This window comes from Alosa sapidissima, chromosome 18, assembly GCF_018492685.1.
Source record: "Alosa sapidissima isolate fAloSap1 chromosome 18, fAloSap1.pri, whole genome shotgun sequence".
NCBI lineage: Eukaryota > Metazoa > Chordata > Actinopteri > Clupeiformes > Clupeidae > Alosa > Alosa sapidissima.
Window position 1 is genome coordinate 7,756,533 of NC_055974.1, and position 17,175 is coordinate 7,773,707.

The 17,175-nt window shown below is 42.0% G+C and overlaps 2 protein-coding genes across 2 annotated transcripts in view; one reads left to right on the top strand and one right to left on the bottom strand.

Annotated features, from left to right (window-relative positions):
• oxct1a (3-oxoacid CoA transferase 1a) overlaps positions 1 to 17,175 on the top strand; it is a 39,541-nt gene that overhangs the window by 421 nt on the left and 21,945 nt on the right. The window contains exons 2-10 of the mRNA XM_042070327.1: positions 792 to 900; positions 1,009 to 1,099; positions 3,731 to 3,866; positions 4,131 to 4,280; positions 5,465 to 5,571; positions 9,393 to 9,453; positions 15,707 to 15,814; positions 15,966 to 16,080; positions 16,793 to 16,887. Coding sequence (XP_041926261.1) covers positions 792 to 900; positions 1,009 to 1,099; positions 3,731 to 3,866; positions 4,131 to 4,280; positions 5,465 to 5,571; positions 9,393 to 9,453; positions 15,707 to 15,814; positions 15,966 to 16,080; positions 16,793 to 16,887 — 972 coding nt within the window. The remainder of the gene's footprint in view (positions 1 to 791; positions 901 to 1,008; positions 1,100 to 3,730; positions 3,867 to 4,130; positions 4,281 to 5,464; positions 5,572 to 9,392; positions 9,454 to 15,706; positions 15,815 to 15,965; positions 16,081 to 16,792; positions 16,888 to 17,175) is intronic.
• On the bottom strand, positions 6,795 to 7,752 carry LOC121690024. The gene is made up of 2 exons (XM_042070329.1): positions 7,158 to 7,752; positions 6,795 to 7,010 (listed from the first exon to the last, which is right to left on the bottom strand). Exons 1-2 carry the CDS (start codon positions 7,672 to 7,674, stop codon positions 6,835 to 6,837), a joined length of 693 nt encoding a protein of 230 aa, XP_041926263.1. The 5' UTR covers positions 7,675 to 7,752; the 3' UTR covers positions 6,795 to 6,834.

Genomic DNA, 17,175 nt, shown 5'->3' on the forward strand with positions numbered 1-17,175 from the left:
AATTTGTTTAGGCAAAATTGCTCATTTGTAAATTAATTTAACCTCATGCTAGCTGTGCAGGAACGTCATCATCCAAGGGCAGACTCCTAAACTGAAAGAGACAATTCCCTAGAGACCAACCGTTTGAAAATGTGGACACTGTGTTATGTATCAAGTTGTTGCAGGTGTTTCATTGCAGTCTTTGCACATTAACGTTGTATAATCACTCAAATTACATAACATACTCTATTGTTCCTAGATGATGTCATCCTAGATAACGGTCTTTCATTCGAGAAAGATAGAAAGAAATGATGGCTTTGTCTCTTATGACTGCTGAAAGACAAGCAGCAAATCCGTTTGTGTTATGTGGCTCATACAATGAATGGCAGCTTGTATTACTGATTACTGAGATACTCGCATTAATTTACCTACTCGAGGTAACCTACTATCATAGTAGTAGGCCCCAGTGGTGTGGTAGTTAGCTGTAGTGGGTATAGGCCTACTGTGATCAACCCCAAATGAATACGTATCCTTGCCTATTTTAAGTGGGTATACTGAGATGGTGATGCTTTTTAAGTGGGTATACTGTGTATCACGTAGACTACACCATTGGTAGGCCCCACTATGTGTGTGTTCAGTGATTAGGCAGAGTTGGAGCAGATTTCTCTGAACACTCTGTCAGTGTGCATTGATATCCTTGGTCAATGGCCTCCTCTCCTTGCTGGAGCTTTACACAGTTCAGTTAAATGCTAAGGTGAATTGCAGACACAGTTGCTTGGAGTAAACACTTACAGCTGATTTGTCCCACACAGGCCTGCTGCTGTTACTTTTCCACTTCTAACCACAGAGAATCCCAGTTCTACTCTAATGCCTTAGAAGCAGTGAAGGACATTCCGGATGGATCCACGCTCCTTGTTGGTGGTAAGCCAATTTGCCCACTTCTGTCTTTTCAAGTGTGTATGCAAAGTGTTTACAAAGAATGTAAAATATGATATAAAACCACCACCACCACTAACTATTTCTCCTCAGGGTTCGGGCTGTGTGGAATCCCTGAGAATCTAATCAACAGTCTGCTGAAGACGGGCGTCAAAGGTCTCACGGCTGTGAGCAACAATGCCGGGTAGGTTTAGATCTGTGTCCCTGCAGGTTGCACTTGTACATGTGAACGTGAAAGGACTGAAACCTGATCTACTGTACTATGAATGACACCGTACATAACACAGCATGCGTAACACCACCTCTCAGCTATAATGACACAGTAGTACACAGAGTTATTTTTATCTCTAAATGTAACTAATAAAGCATGTTTTATTTCAAGCATCCAGTAAGTTTAGCAATATAATTGCCAAGTCTTTCACCCCTTGATTATTTTCCTTAAACAAGGACAAAGCGGTGTTGTGAGTAGGTGGTTTCAGACTAACTTCTCATTTTTTCTGTTTGGTCACTTGCCCTTGATGTGCAGTATGCACTATTATTACTTCCCCTGTATCTTGTGCCTGCATGAGATTCTATGCCCAAACCACCCCTTAGCTGTGTCTATTGGAAAGAATTTGTCATGTGAAGCTGGTTTATAAATAGGGCGAGCTGTGTTGGCGTCACGCCAGGTCTCGCCCCCTTCTCATCGCGTCAGAGGACACTGTCCCCCATGCATCTTTTGTTGCCTGCCTGTATGTCATGTGTTTTGTTTTCAGTTTAGGTAGTGATCAGGGAGACAGGGTTGTTACTTTTGGATGTCTTTATCAGTTTGTGTTTGATTGCAAGTGATATTTCTTTTACTGGGGTCACTGAACTCCTTCCTCTGTGTGGCAGACTTACAAGGTTTTGGGATAGTTATGTAACATTTAATTTTAGTGTGGAAAGAACTCAGTGACCCCCTCAACAGACCTGTATTATCTGTTTGATGAAATCTTCTGGAGTCATGTCTCAAGCGTAGATTTGGAGAATTGCTTCTGTCCCAAGGTTGACTAAATATTTATATCACTAGGTCAACTGCTGAAGCCAATCACAGCTGACAGAGGCATTAGTGGTTGTATTTATAGTTCTACTGTTTCCATACATTGCTTGTCTGACTGGCTCATAAGGTTATTTTCATCTTTATGTTAATTGGCAGCATACAAGTTATTTCCTTTCATAATCATGCCAATATAGACAATCATGTCCTGATTTTACATTGACAAGTACTGTTGAAAATAGTCTGAAGACACTGCTAAACCATGTGTTTTTTTCCTTCTTCAATTTTGAGAGGCACACTAAAAGAGGGCAGTTAGTTCTTGCTTTCACTCGAACTCTTATAGCACCGTGCACTCGCATATGTTTGAAAAGGACCTTGTTCCCAGACTCCCAGAAGGAGTCTTTTTGTTGAAACTGTAATCTGAAACCAGCCCCTGAGCCACACTGCAGAATAATTCATAGCTAACTCAGTAGGGAATGACATCCACTGAGAGCTACAGCCAGCTGCTGAAACTGTTGAATTTATGTGTTGTACTGTACAATGGATATTTGTACTTACTAATATTATCCACATATTTTTTTTTAGCAAATAGAAATGGAGGGCTTTCCTTTCAAATCATGCTTGTGCCCAATAAGTGTGTGAGGTTCAACTGTTTCTTAAGCATTTGAGTTTTCTTGGCCTCCTTCTTTTTCATTGAAGAAAGGCTACAATTAGGGATGCCAAATCAGATTAGTCTGATCAGAGGAGCAAACTAGACCGTAGCCTTTGAGAAATAAAAATGTTTCTATGCTTCTAATTAGGATAGAATGGGACCACACTAGGTGAATTGTGTGTCTGATATATAGATACAATTGAGTGCAAAGATTGACTTGCCACCCACTGCTACTGTATAGTTGATAAGTAACTCTATTTCGCTCAGATGGCTCCATTTGTTAATGACTTACTGCGTTAGTGCCGGTTGATTGCTTGCCTGTCATTCTCCTTGTGGGTTAAGTTTGTATAGGCTCTTCTGAAGGAGACACTTAGAGATGGTGACACTAAAACCCTTGACCTCATAGACGAAAGAGAGGGAAACAATAGGAGTTTGGCGTTTTGAATTTCAGTCTCGATTGTTTTGTTTTGGTTAGTTAAGTTCTGTTTTGTTTTGAGCAGCTGTGAGTGAGTTGAGGGAGTCCTTATGTGACCTTGGATTCCTCTGGAGCCTCTTGGCAGTCTGGCTGTGGTTGCTGAGATACTGGAAGAATGGAGAAAGGGGATGGGGGGGGGGTAGGTAGGTAGGAAGGGAGGGGGGTGGTGGTTGCATAAAATGTAAGACTGACCAACTCGTAACTCATCATGCTACTCATAAAGCAGTATAGAAATTGCAGACGACTCCTGTGTATACTGGTATACGCACTTCAGTCATAAGGTGTACAAATTATTGCCCAGTAAATTCTGTTATACAGTGTGGACTATTTTATGTAAGACTCCTGAGCTTTGAGATTGTATTTGAACCACTGCAAGTCTCTCCTCTCGCATCAGTAAGTGAAATCCAGGTGCCGTTATTTGCCAGAACCAATCCTTATGACGCTTATAACCCTTATATAATCCTCATGACCTCAGCTGTACACAAAAAAATGTATTATCTATGAGTTTTGTATGTTAAATGTATATTTGATGTATGTTTAATTCCTCACACAGGAAGGTATCTGTATGAAATTTGTAATGGTGAAACTACATGGAAAACCATGTGGTTGTGGCAGGAGAACTGAAGACTGCCAGTTGACTGACTGCCTGTGTGCTTGTGCATTTTCCATGCAGGGTGGATGATTTTGGCTTGGGGCTGCTATTGCAAACCAAGCAGATCAAACGTATGATCTCCTCCTATGTCGGAGAGAATGTTGAGTTCGAGAGGCAGTACCTGTCCGGGGAGCTGGAGGTGGAGCTAACGCCACAGGTGCAAATTCCTCTCGCCTCATCTTCCACACAAACACCCTTTGCATGCACACCATAAACCCACCCTAACCATTCAGCTTTTCCCTAAGCAGTAAAATTATACAATTTGAACAACTAATATAGCAGTGCACCATTTCATCTTTATGCCATGTCCTTGTTTGCCATTATAAAAGTTGCTTTGTGCCAGTCCTGTGTGCCCAGATCCATCTCTGTGAATGCAGTTAATTTATCCTCTGCCTTCTCACCACTTTCATTTCCTCTGCAGGGCACCCTTGCCGAGAGGATCCGAGCAGGAGGTGCAGGCATCCCAGCATTCTTCACTGCGACCGGATATGGCACGCTCATTCAGGAAGGTGGTTCCCCCATCAAGTACAGCAAAGACGGCTCCATCTCCATCGCCAGTGAGAAGCGAGAGGTAATCACTCGGCTCTTATCAAGTCACGCCACAACATTAACTGTCTCCAGTGGGCTTCATGGCCAGAGCCACGTCTGATGTTTTTCATGCCCAGTGAATACACAGAATAGAGTAACCATGAGACAGTGGCACATACCTTTGTACTTTCTTGGACTTAACAGCACCAAACAAATCTAATTTAAAAGACACCTTTGATGAATTGTGATTATGCTATCTGTTTTTTTTATTGTTTTGCAGTTGTTCTACATGTGTCTCGCACATAAAGGAAACTGTAAAGTGCATGCTGGCTAGTGGATATCTTTCCATGATGCCGTGGAGGTTTAGAGTGTGTATCACACTAACAACATCATTGTGTTAATGATGTTGTTAGTGTGATATGTTAAGTATAAGTATATATACTTTTTTGATCCCGTGAGGGAAATTTGGTCTCTGCATTTAACCCAATCAGTGAATTAGTGAAACACAAACAGCACACAGTGAAGTGAAGCACACACTAATCCCGGCGCAGTGAGCTGCCTGCTTCAATGGCGGTGCTCGGGGAGCAGTGAGGGGTTAGGTGCCTTGCTCAAGGGCACTTCAGCCGCGGCCCACTGGTCGGGGCTCGAACCGGCAACCCTCCGGTTACAAGTCCAGAGTGCTAACCAGTGGGCTACGGCTGACCCGTATAACAGTTATATAACTGTTAACAGGCCGTCTGTTTTATCAACAGTGAATGATTTATTACATGTCCAAATAGAGTAATGCTGTCAATCTACGCTGTTCACCCTTTAGGCTGTACAACTCCTGAAAAATAGTTACCCAAAAACTTGTTTCAGGAAATCTGCTGTAAATCACAGAATGCTTTAATGAGACTATCTTGTGAAGGACACTTAGATAGGCTGGAACATGGCCTTGAAAACCAAAATGGAGCTGTTGGAGCTGTCAAAGTATCTTGCCTGAATCTTGTTGAGCTTAGTTGATACTGACTTTGTACTCAAACTTGGCCTGAAAACAGTAGCCCACTAATACTGCAACAAACTCAAAAAACAAAATGGAGCATATCATGCCTGAATTTTGTTGGGCTTAGTTGATACTGACTTATATAGTATAGCATATAGTATAGAAGCTAGATGGAAATAGTAGCAAACTATTACTGTTTCAAATTCACCTCCCCGTTCTCTTTTCTCCTGTCTGTGTGACCTCAGGTCCGTGAATTCAATGGCAGACATTACATAATGGAGAAATCCATCACAGGGGACTACGCACTGGTTAAAGCTTGGAAAGCCGACCGCGCTGGCAACGTTATCTTCAGGTACTGCCCTATTTCTTTAGCTTTCCCTGTCAGATTACTGCGGACCAATTACAGACCATTGGTGAAGGCAGGTGTTTACATTACAACACTGCCAATATTTACATACCAAGTCTGGGTCGTTTCACACTGTTCATGTTATCACCTCGTGATATTTCCATAATAGAAAGCATTTGAAAGGCAGTCTTTTTTGTCAACCAAGGTGACTGCAGAGAAACCTCATGCAGAGAAATGAGAAGCAGTCTAGCAGCTATTTCCTCTACTGAATGATGTATTACAATTCACTCCAGGTACCCTAATTTAAACGCCAGATAAAGTGCAAAGTCTATAACAACCTTAATTCATTTAATGTGAGACATTGCCAGCTTTGCACATTGGTCTAAAGTGCTTTCCCCCCCAATTCCTTTTCATAAAATGTATATGGAACATCTAGGTTGATGAATATTGGTCCTGCACTGTATTGCCATAGACCAGGGCTGAGCAAACTTTTTGGCTCGAGGGCCACGTTGGGCTTTGAAAATTGGCAGAAAATTGGCGTCTCTATCGCAGGAAAAAAATAGCGAGCAGCCTGATAACCAAATGAAATGCTCGGCGGGTCGGATTAAAGTGCTTGGCGGGCCGCAGTTTGTCCTAACCTGACTCTCGCCAGATGAATTTCGTTCCACCTAGCTCCACTCATCCATCTGGGATCGATCCATTGGAGTGGTGCTTCAGAAGGCTGGGCCTTATTAAAAAATCCTTGCATAAGATTGGAAAAGCCACTTGTCAGTAATCTATTGACGTGCTACTTCTACCACTCAAATCGAAGCCAACCTGTGACGCTGAGAACAGTCTCACAGTCGCTTCTACGCTATGTCACATCTATGAAACTCCCGCCCTGCGTCCTGATTGGCTCTACCATACAATCTCGTGCCGAAATCACTCTAAACGGAACCGATCCCAGATGGATGTGAGTGGAGCTAGGCGGAACGAAATTCATCTGGCGAGAGTCAGGTTAAGTTTGTCCATCACCTGCCATAAACTCTTAGTTGGATTTTTATTCTCCTCACTGTTTTTGAGGCATTCCAGTGTTGCTTTAGCCTTCTGCCTTGGGCAATTCCTCTACTGGTGGGCAGAACGTCCCCCAAGCCAAACTGAAAACAGGTTTTCTTTTTTGTCCCTTTTCATTGTCCCTTCAATTCTAGAAGGTTCCCAAGTTCCCACAGAAATATCCCCACACAATGATCTGACTTCTGGTATTGGTTTTATTGATGGTTTTGTCAACCTTCACAAGGTCAGCCGTCTGCTGCTGTTCCTTGCCACTCGAAACCTCTTCATGGGGATAGAGCCGTTGTGGTTCCCTCTGGCACCCCAGAAATGAGCTTCCCACTCGGCCTTCTTTCCATCTCCAGCCTCTGGCCTCAACACGCTCACCTTTTCTCCTTCTTTCAATCCTTCTGAAGCTTAACAGGAGGGGGGGGGGGACACTTCATTAAAATTCAATGCTAAACAATTTTGATGTTTTAAATGTGAGCTCACTTTTGACACAGCTTAGTTTTGACTTGACAACTACTACTTATAACCAATGTGAGCTGATGTCCTCTACTCACCCAGAGTGCCAAGCTCAACTTTTACACCTTCTTCCCTCAACCGTTCAGTGATCACAAGCTCTTTTCTGTCGGCGCTGTTCATTTCAACTTGATCCAAAAGGTTTTTCATCACGAGCTGTATATCAGCTTCTCTCTGTTCATTTATCTCTGATTCTTCTAATTGTTTGTCCAAGTATGTGTCTAGGTCATTAAGAACAATTACAACGTCTTCAGGGATCTCCATGGGCAGAGTTAATCCCTCTGCTCTCTCCCTTGCCCTCTTGTCCAGTCTGATTCTGCCATGTTCAACCAGCTTCAGTTCCCTTATCAGGAGCTTTTGAAGTTCCTTTTTGGTCTTCTTTTTGGGATTCTTTTTATTTTCATCCATGTCCATGTCAACATTAACCCCCAAAGCTTCCAGTTCTCTCTTTAGTTCCTCCAGTTTGTATTTTTTGACACGTTTCTTAATTGTTGTATCCGAACCGTGCTCATCCTGCCGTGCTGCCAGGCAGCAGGCCAAAAACCAACAGAACCACATTAAAATCAGACTGCCAGAAATTAAAATCCAAACATCAAATTACCACAATATCTGAAACCAGCCAACTTCTACACCAACTCAAGAAATAGTGAACAAGAAATCCAGTTTACCCTGCACTATGTTCTATGACATCATGATGTTGCCTAGCCACCTTTATGACCCTAAACGGAATGGTTTGATACATGACTATTGTTACCAGTTAAATGCATCATTCAATGGAATCTTTGGAATCTATTGTCTCTCTTGACTCTTTTGATAATGTATCCTCATGTCATATCCCTAGGCAAGGGAAGACCGGTTTATGTCACCTTTCTTACTGATTGCATTCATACATATAAATAAATTAAATGAATAATTCAAATTTGAATAAAAAATGTGGGAGGATGATACATTACCATCTGAACCTTACTGGAACGGCTAGTTAAAAGTCATTATGTTTGTGTTATGTTTGTTAGAGAAAGTTGGTAGATATTAATCAACCCCTATAACACCCACATGCAAACTTTTCAGTCTGCAGAAACCATTACATGTTAAGTGGACCTAACACAAGAAAATGGAAAACCAACAACTAATAGCCAACAACTTTATTTATTATTTAAAATATCTTTTTTAAATGTGAAAATGGTCTAGTCAAGTCAAGTCACTTTTATTTATACAGCGTTTTTATATGCACAGAGTGCAACCCAAAGTGCTCCACACATAAGGCATTGACGCACAAGACAAAAGATGCCGGAGCGGCGTAGTTGCCAGCGTACCTGTGACACCAAGACAATTTCAACAATAAGCTCAAATAAACAACAACAAAAATAAATAAATAAACAAAAAATAATAAATCATTGGCATTGCGCATTGGTGACTCTCCTGGTATTGTGATGAATTTCGAGGGAGTTGAATACTTTTGCAACCCACTGCATCGTGTGGCATGCAGGAACATTGGGCTGACTCATCAGGGTTTGTGATTAAGGTCTTGCCCATGGTGTTCAATTAACAAATTGATTTTGCCTAGTTATAAATGCAATAGATTTTGCACTTTGTCGTCCATAATTCACATTAGGGTCCCAGTTGTTAATCGGTGATTTAGAAAGATATTTAGTGAAAGAGATTTAGTGAGGAGTTTCAGTTGAGCGAGACCGTATACAACAGTTTCACACATTTTGATGCATGTTTCTTATAGGCAACCAATGCTGTACATCTTCAAATTAGGGTTGTGAGAAAATGTTGATATACTGTAGTCTAGCGATAACCGTGTCAGGTGTGCTGTTATTGCTGATTGTAAGAGTTGGCATGCCTTTTACACTGTTGGATTGCTATTTTCTGCCAAAACTTGCTGCTTTAAGTGGTGTTGGTGAAATTCATTTTGAAGAAATGTTATGGTCAGCATTGCATAAAACAGGAAGGAATTACTGTATATAGAACAATTGATCATCATTCGCCACATAATTGAAGTCTGTCTCAGTTTGATATTTCTCACATGTTCTGACTGATTAATCATCTTTCATGACGAGGTTGACTTAAGTACACTGCAGAGCCTACAGGAGCTGTATCATTTCTTACCACAAGGGTGCAACAGTTGCTCTTCAGTAAATATTATGATACAGAGCAGCCCAGCAGCAGAGTAGCAAAATATGTCTTGAGATTTATGCAGTATGGAAAATGCCTGTGATGTCTTTCTTGTGTTGTGATGTCAATGTCTTTGTTTTATCTCCTCCTTTTTTCAGAAAAACGGCAAGAAATTTCAATCAGCCCATGTGCAAGGCAGCCAAAACCACAATCGTAGAGGTAGGAGAGATCTGTTGATGTCCAACTCTACCTATGCACAGTTGCACAGTACATAAGTTGTTGCATGAGGGAAAACCAGGGTTTAGGTGAATTTATCATCAGTCTCATTCTCGTCATTCCACATGGGGAAAGCGGCACCAGGAAACAGATTGATGACCCTTCCCTTCCCTTTAGTGTTTCATCAGGTCCTTCCTCTGATCCTAATGCGTTTTTCCCCCAGTAGCTTTTTAGACTACATTTGTAACGTTACTTTCCTGGAAGAGTGCAGATCTTATATGTGACCATAAAACCAAGCTATGAGCAATGTAGTCACATCAAGACCCAAAGACTGAGAAAGTGCATCACGTTACTTTCCTGGAAGAGTGCAGATCTTATATGTGACCATAAAACCAAGCTATGAGCAATGTAGTCACATCAAGACCCAAAGACTGAGAAAGTGCATCTGTAGTAGAACATGAGTCTTTATTCGTACATGTTGCTTCATGTTTTATTTTTCTTCATTCTAGGTCTATTTTAGAAGACTGTTGGCAAATGTAATTATTTGTTATAATTAGCATAAACTCTATTAAAACTAGACCCCTGAGCTGAATTCCCTGGTTTTAAGGTAATTACAGGTAATTTAAGCTGAAAATGTGCAATAGAGAGGTCAGACTTTGAATAATTTATAGGCTCTAATTTTTGCCTAAAGCATCCCAAGACTTCAAATTTTAGGTTGTGCGAACGAGTCAGTCTTCCTATCGTTCGCCACAAATTAATTCTGTGAAGTGTTATGGGGCTCTTTTCATTCCTGCCCAACGCTCCTTTGAAACATTTGTCTGCGTATCAAAAGTTCTTTCATCCCAGCTTGTATTTAAACGCTGTGAGAGCATACAAAAGACCCATCAAAAGAGATTTTCAGCGTAGCCGAATAAGCTCAATTTAAGAGCAAGCCTGCCCCATGCTAGTCTCTCTTTCACTGTGGCCAGGTTTATTTAGGTAATTTGGTTGACCGGTGACTGATAAGTTCCATGCCACATCTTCTTGTAGGGTCAGTCATAAAGTAATCAGTTTGTACCCACAGAAGTCATACCCAGAAGCTTCCCTGTCTAGTGAACGTGCCTGTTATCTGTTACACTCTATCTATATTGGGGGCTGTATAACCATTTGTTGCTCTTAAGGCCCATTTGGTGCTTCATTGTGTCCATTAAAGTAGCTGAAGATAACTTTATCTCGATGGCCATCTGTTTCAGTGTGTTCATATGTGGAATGGTTTCATAACCCGAAGCCAGTGTATGTTTTCCAGTTCTTCTTGTATTCACGTAACAAGCTGTCTGAACCATGACCCATGACATCTTTACTGTACTGAATGTGACTAATCAGTTGTGAAGGGTTTAAACCATATAGGGGGATACACACACACACACACACACACACACACACACACACACACACACACACACACACACACACACACGCACACACACGCAAACTCGTCTCAATTAAGTTTGTCCCCTTAAGCATTTGGGGTGCTATCTTAGAGGAACACGTTGTTTCTCAGCGCATGTTAATTATGTCAGCTTTGATTTCCATGGTTCATGCCTACATTCATGCACTTTAGTTAATCAGACTAAAGTAATATGTCATAGGTATCATAATCCAACCCTCTGATCGGGGGCAGACTGTTTAGCAGTGTTTGACTGCAGGCCCCCAGTCAGAAAGACCATCTGTAATAGCTTCCTTAATAGCTTCTTCTGAAGTGTTTTACTAATACATGGTCACCCCTGCTTGTTCTTCCTGCTTTCAATCATTTAGCAAAATGCGTTTTACTTTTGTTGTGCACTTAAGGCTTTGTTGCGCAACTCAAGGCAGTTTTATGGTTTGGGCCTACTACAGTCACAGTGCATCAACAGATAGAGTTAGATGTAATTCAAGAGTCCTTGTGCTGGATTATCTTTATCCTTGTCTTTGATATGAAGAAGCCATCCCTAACAAGCGCAGTGACAGTCCCATAGGCCATGCTGTTTGATCTAGAGGTTATTGCCTTTGCGAACAGAAGTGATTCGGTATGCTTTTAAGAATACGCTAAAAAGAATAGTGTGAGGACTCCTGCCGAGTTGCCAGGCAACGTTAAAATCCACACTACAGCCCTGTTAGCAGTTAGCTATTATCCTGTTATCTTCAGGTAACGATGAAAGGCTCTGAGCATCATAGCAGAGATTTATTCAAAGGCTCTGAGCATCATAGCAGAGATTTATTCAAAGTGTGTGTGTGTGTGTGTGTGGGTGGGTGGTTGTGATAATCAAGGTGCAATAGATCACCTCATCTTTCTGTGATTGTGGAGATGGCAGGTAACTTAAATGAAATAGGTTTGTCAGGCCACAGACTAATCACAGACTAATTGGATCATGCTGAATCTGTCCTCAGAGATGTCACCCAACACCTGCTCTGGATTCACAGCTGACTTCTGACGGTCACAGATTATTTGCCCCTAACGTACAGTGCTGATGTTATGCTTATACACTAGCTTGGCTTCACATCTCTAACTAACTTCCATTCTCAAACAGATTTATCAATGCTAGCTCTGCAATCAAAGGCCATGATTCACCATTACTGTGCACAGGCAATAGTGACCATGAACTGAGATGATTTGAGTAGAGAGACTGAGAAAGCAGATAGTTTAGGGTCACACACACACACACACACACACACACACACACACACACACTCGTACTCTGCATATACACACAGACACAGACAAAAGTGTCCTACATAATTCAATGTGCCCATCACATCCTGAAGGTTAATACGTTTTGACGAGACCCCCAGAACTCCCGTCAAAAAAGCACATAGACCAAAAAAATGCATCTTTGAAATTCCTCTAGGCATTTTGCCGTCCTATTCCTTGTGTCCTTTCATCAACTGGACTGACTTCAAGTGGTTTTTGTTTTTTATGACTGAAATAATTGTAGAAAGGAAACCACATTATGGTCATATCTGACTTTTCATACCTCTGGTTCTCAGAAAAAGCTCTTGCTTACAGCTTGGCAGCAGAAGGCTACTCTGAAGCTGAAAGCACTCTCACATCCACTCTATACCACAGTGGAAACGTAATGTCTATAACTGCTCAATTCTGTTAAAATATGTAATGCAAAGATAATAAATAAGGCATGGCATACAACTAAGGCATATTTTATTACACTGTTGAATTGCTTTCTGCAGTCAGAATTGCCTATGTTCATTCTTCACTGCAGTACTTGACTACTGTATACTGTAAACTGCATCTTGGCAGTTTTTGACCTGCATGAAATTGGATAGGCTACTGACAGGGGAATGGGATTGGATGGATCTCAATGTTTTAAAGATGTGCCCCTGTTTGTTGTAGTTAGTAGGTTGGGCTTCACTCCCATCAAACCACCAATCAAACCCTGCAGTGCCCAGCTAATCACCTGTAGCAAATGCTGGTAACCATGGAAATGCAGACTGAAAGATAAGGGATGATTTAGTTTCCTCCCTCTCCCTCTCTCTCTCTCTCTCTCTCTCTCTCTCTCTCTCTCTCTCTCTCTCTCTCTGGAGAATATTGAAATATGTGGAGCAGACACCTGCTGAGAGAATCATGCTGCCTCGTACTGTTGGTGCTGTGCGATGGCGGGAGCCACGAAAATTGGACAGCAAATTGTAGGGTGATGAGTGTTATTCCTTCAGCACTGGTAATTTCATTCCCTTTCTTTTTTGTCATCGTCCCGATAACTTGGACAGCCGCGGCGAGTGCTGGCTTGGCAGGGTGGTGATTTTCTGCACTGGGTTGTTTACAGATGAAGAAGCATTTGGTGCTGTTAATGCCGGGGAGGATTAGGCAAATTACCCTCAACTGGATGAGACAGTTTGGTCACCACAGCACAGCATGGTACTCTTCATAGACCCTTTCAAGAGAGTTCCATTATCAGCATCATAGTTGACCCCACAAGGCTTCCGTTTTAACATTCCATATGTTATCTTAATACAGAGGAAATAGATTGGGAACCAAATAGAACGTTCAAGCATTGTTTTTGTTTTTATTGTTGAAAGGGTCTATATGACCATCCGAATATACACAGTAAGGCCCTGGATGTCTGATTCTTTTGACAGAGACGATAGCAATCATCACCATATCCTGCTGTTCCCCATTGGATTGATTAACGTTGTTGCGTATAGCTCTAGTTATACTGTACACCATAATTTTGTATGAATCAGGTATGGCAGAGCAGCACTAGATCACATGTGGAATAAGCAACTTTATCTTTATGCCAGACTTGGAAGAAGTAATAACATACAGCACCACTATCATTTGCGCCCCTCTCCTGAGAGGCAAACCGACAGCCCAAACGTCACTGAAAATGACATGGAGTCAGTGTAAGGACTGGTGAGGGGGGGTGGGTAAATCCCCTGAGTTAGCAGACCCTGCCACACAGTAGAGGTAATGGGGGAGCTGGCATGCCGATATGCACCACTGACGGTGTCAGATTTAGTTGGCGTGGCTCCAGAACTCTCAACGAAACCACAAAGCCCACTAACTCTGTTTGCAGAGTGGAGCTCAGGCAGGATGCTCCTGAAATAGATTGCAATTAGGCTGGGCTTTTTTATATTGAGTGAGTGAGACATAATGTTGGTTTAAAACGTTGTGGGGGCGAAATGTCATCGGGAAAAACGGTGCCCATTTCTTTTACTTGTCTAAGATAAATTGGTGGTAGTTGTCTCATTCTGTTTGCAGCATTTTATTTTCCTGAAAGGGATGTTTTCTTTTCATGACAGTCAATGAGCGCCGATTGCAGTCTCCAAGTGGGTGTGGTGATTCATGACTGAAGTGCTCTGTCAAATCTATTAAAACGATAAAGCATTAAGTGGAAGCCCCCTCATTTATGCAGGCCACCAGCTCAATTGCCATGCCTGTGTTTTCATTGCCAATTGCCATTTGCTTAGTCACAGGAGTAGGCTGTTTTTTTTTTGTTGTTTTTTTTTTTTTTGTAACAAAATATTCAAGAGTAAAAAACAATGTTTTCAAATAGTGACACTTGAAATCCCAAAAAAGAAGATATTGTGATGCATATTGTATGTTCACAAAACAATTGAAGGTAAAACCTTTTCTTTCACAGTGGTCAGTGATTAACTCCACAGTCTCCACCATTTATGTCCGAGAGAGAGAGAGAGAGAGAGAGAGAGAGAGAGAGATTTATATATATAAAAATAATACTAATACTACATATCTAACTATGTAGTATTAAACATCACCAGTGCAGTGAATGCCATCGGTTAATATCTTGAACATCTGTAGTGCACCTCTACTTAACATCTACTATACTGATTTGTTCTCACATAAGCTCAACACATTTAACAGAGGACAGATGTTTGGCAGTTACGCTGCTCAGATGGAACAGCTTTCACGTAATTGTCACCTGATTGCACCACTGAGATTATTTGATCTGGAGATTTGCAGATTGTGGATTAGCTAAAAAAAATAAATAATAGAAATAAAGCTTTAATGTGGCTAGTCTCTGTTTCCTTTTACTTTTCTGTTCTGCAGGATGTACCCCCCCCCCCCCCCCCCCCCCCAAAAGTAGATGTTGGAGCCATCCAAAACTATTGCTGAGAAAATACCCTGTTAGGCTTTTCTGGCATTTGTCCGTACAACCACTCTGTAATAGCCCAGGCTACTGTCCCATGCCGCTTCCAGGCTCCTGCTGGAAATCACCAGGGTTTAGGGGCTGCCTGTCTGGGCGTGCTTCTAAGCCTCCTTAATGGCTGCTTTTTGGCCTCTGTGGCTCAGTGCGATAGCCAGGCTCTATGAATCACACTGACACCAGAAGCCTTGGAAATAAATGCTTTGTCATCACTAATGCCCAGCAGTGTGTCGTCTCCCTCTGCTGAAGTAACCCTATGACATATTTGTGTCCAAGCCAAGGACTCGTCCCCATCTGGGATGGAAATGTAAAACTGTGGTGGATGGTGCTGTAAGCTTATCTGTTGGGTGTGAGTAAACGATACATGTTTTTGAAAAGGAGATATGGAAAGGTTTTTTTTTTGGCGGGGGGGGGGATTATTGTGCCGTGAAATTTGGCTTGAGTTTGGCTCTCTGGTTTCATTTGTGAATTAATGAACTATGAACTAGTGAAAACATGTCAATTAGTCATTAGTCATTTCATTTGAGATGATCAGGAGCAGCGTGATCATGACAGGCTTGATGGCTCTGAGCTTCATCAGATCTCTTGTAACACCAGAGGGCCGTGTTGTGTGTCCACAGGTGGAGGAGGTGGTGGATGTGGGGACGTTTGCCGAGGAGGACATTCACATTCCCAGCATCTACGTCAACAGGATCGTGCAGGGGGGCAGCTATGAGAAGAGGATAGAGGTGAGGACCATCAGACGGCCACCACTCCCCGACTAACCCATCTGTTTCTTTCATCCTTCTGAAAGTACCTTATCCACTCTTCTTCCCTTCTCTCTCCCTCTCTTTTTCTTCTGTTTTCTCTCTGTTATTCATTCTCACATGTCTCCTGAAGAGGAGAACGGTAAAGAAAGGTCAAGATCAAAAGCCCAAGCCCAAAAAGGACTCTGACATTGTGAGGGAGAGGATCATCCGTCGTGCTGCCCTTGAGTTTCAAGATGGAATGTATGGTAAGCAAGAATAAAGCAGACACTTTTCACTCCCAAGGAAGTCTGGAGCACTGTAACATGGTCTCCATAATGCCTTCATAAAATATATTTATTTTGTGGCTGTCTTCAAGATATTTTATGCAGTGAGTCTGTGTGCACTAGTTCTAAAGGGCCGTTCACACCAGGAATGATGACTAGAACGGCCAGCTAATATGAATGACAGGACGTCCACGCACAACCTATAACCATAACAACATGAAGAATTATATAGTTGGAAATCACTTTCAGAGCGATGTTGAGAATGATAAAAAGCTGACTGCCAATCAGAATCCATCAAAATTTAAAACATCACATTCATCAACACGAGGAGAGACGTTTATCGTATCGTTTATCGTTTTTGTTAGAGTTACGGTTCTTAATAGTTATGGCTCTTGGTGTGAACAGCCCTTAACGTAGGTGTACATTATGAACAGTGTACAGCAGAAGACACTTCTTCGGGTCACGGGTCATGGTAGGGATTGTGGAGTTATTATAATACTACAGACGCTTTCATGGTCAAATCCATTGGGAAGTAACGCTAAAGTAGAAGTTCCCTGACTGCAGGTGTCTACCAGTGTCTAAAGACAATGAGGGTGCCCACTGAATGGCCATCCACTAGTAAACACAGGTTGTTTGGTCTACTGTGTTCTTGTGATGTGTCACTGGTTTGGCCGTAATGCATTTGTTTGATTAGCAAACCTGGGCATCGGGATCCCCATGCTGGCCAGTAACTTCATCAAGCCGGACATCACAGTCCACTTGCAGAGCGAGAACGGCATCCTTGGCCTGGTAAGAGTTAATGTTCCATTCGCCTCATAAAGTAACACAATTCCTACACACAAGTCTCTGTGTTTTGTGTAATGCCCTGAACACTACCTACTGTCTCAATGGCACTTAACAGAAGGCTGTGTGTGAATTCAGCGCAGGTGTAGTATATAGCAGTGGGAATCAGCAAAGCTGAAGACCTTGAGCAGAACTTCAAGTCATATTCAGTCTCTATAGTGTGTCTGTGTCCACACCAGCAGCAGAAATTAGACCAAAGTAACTGCACCAAGTTAATGTTATTTGACAGTCAAC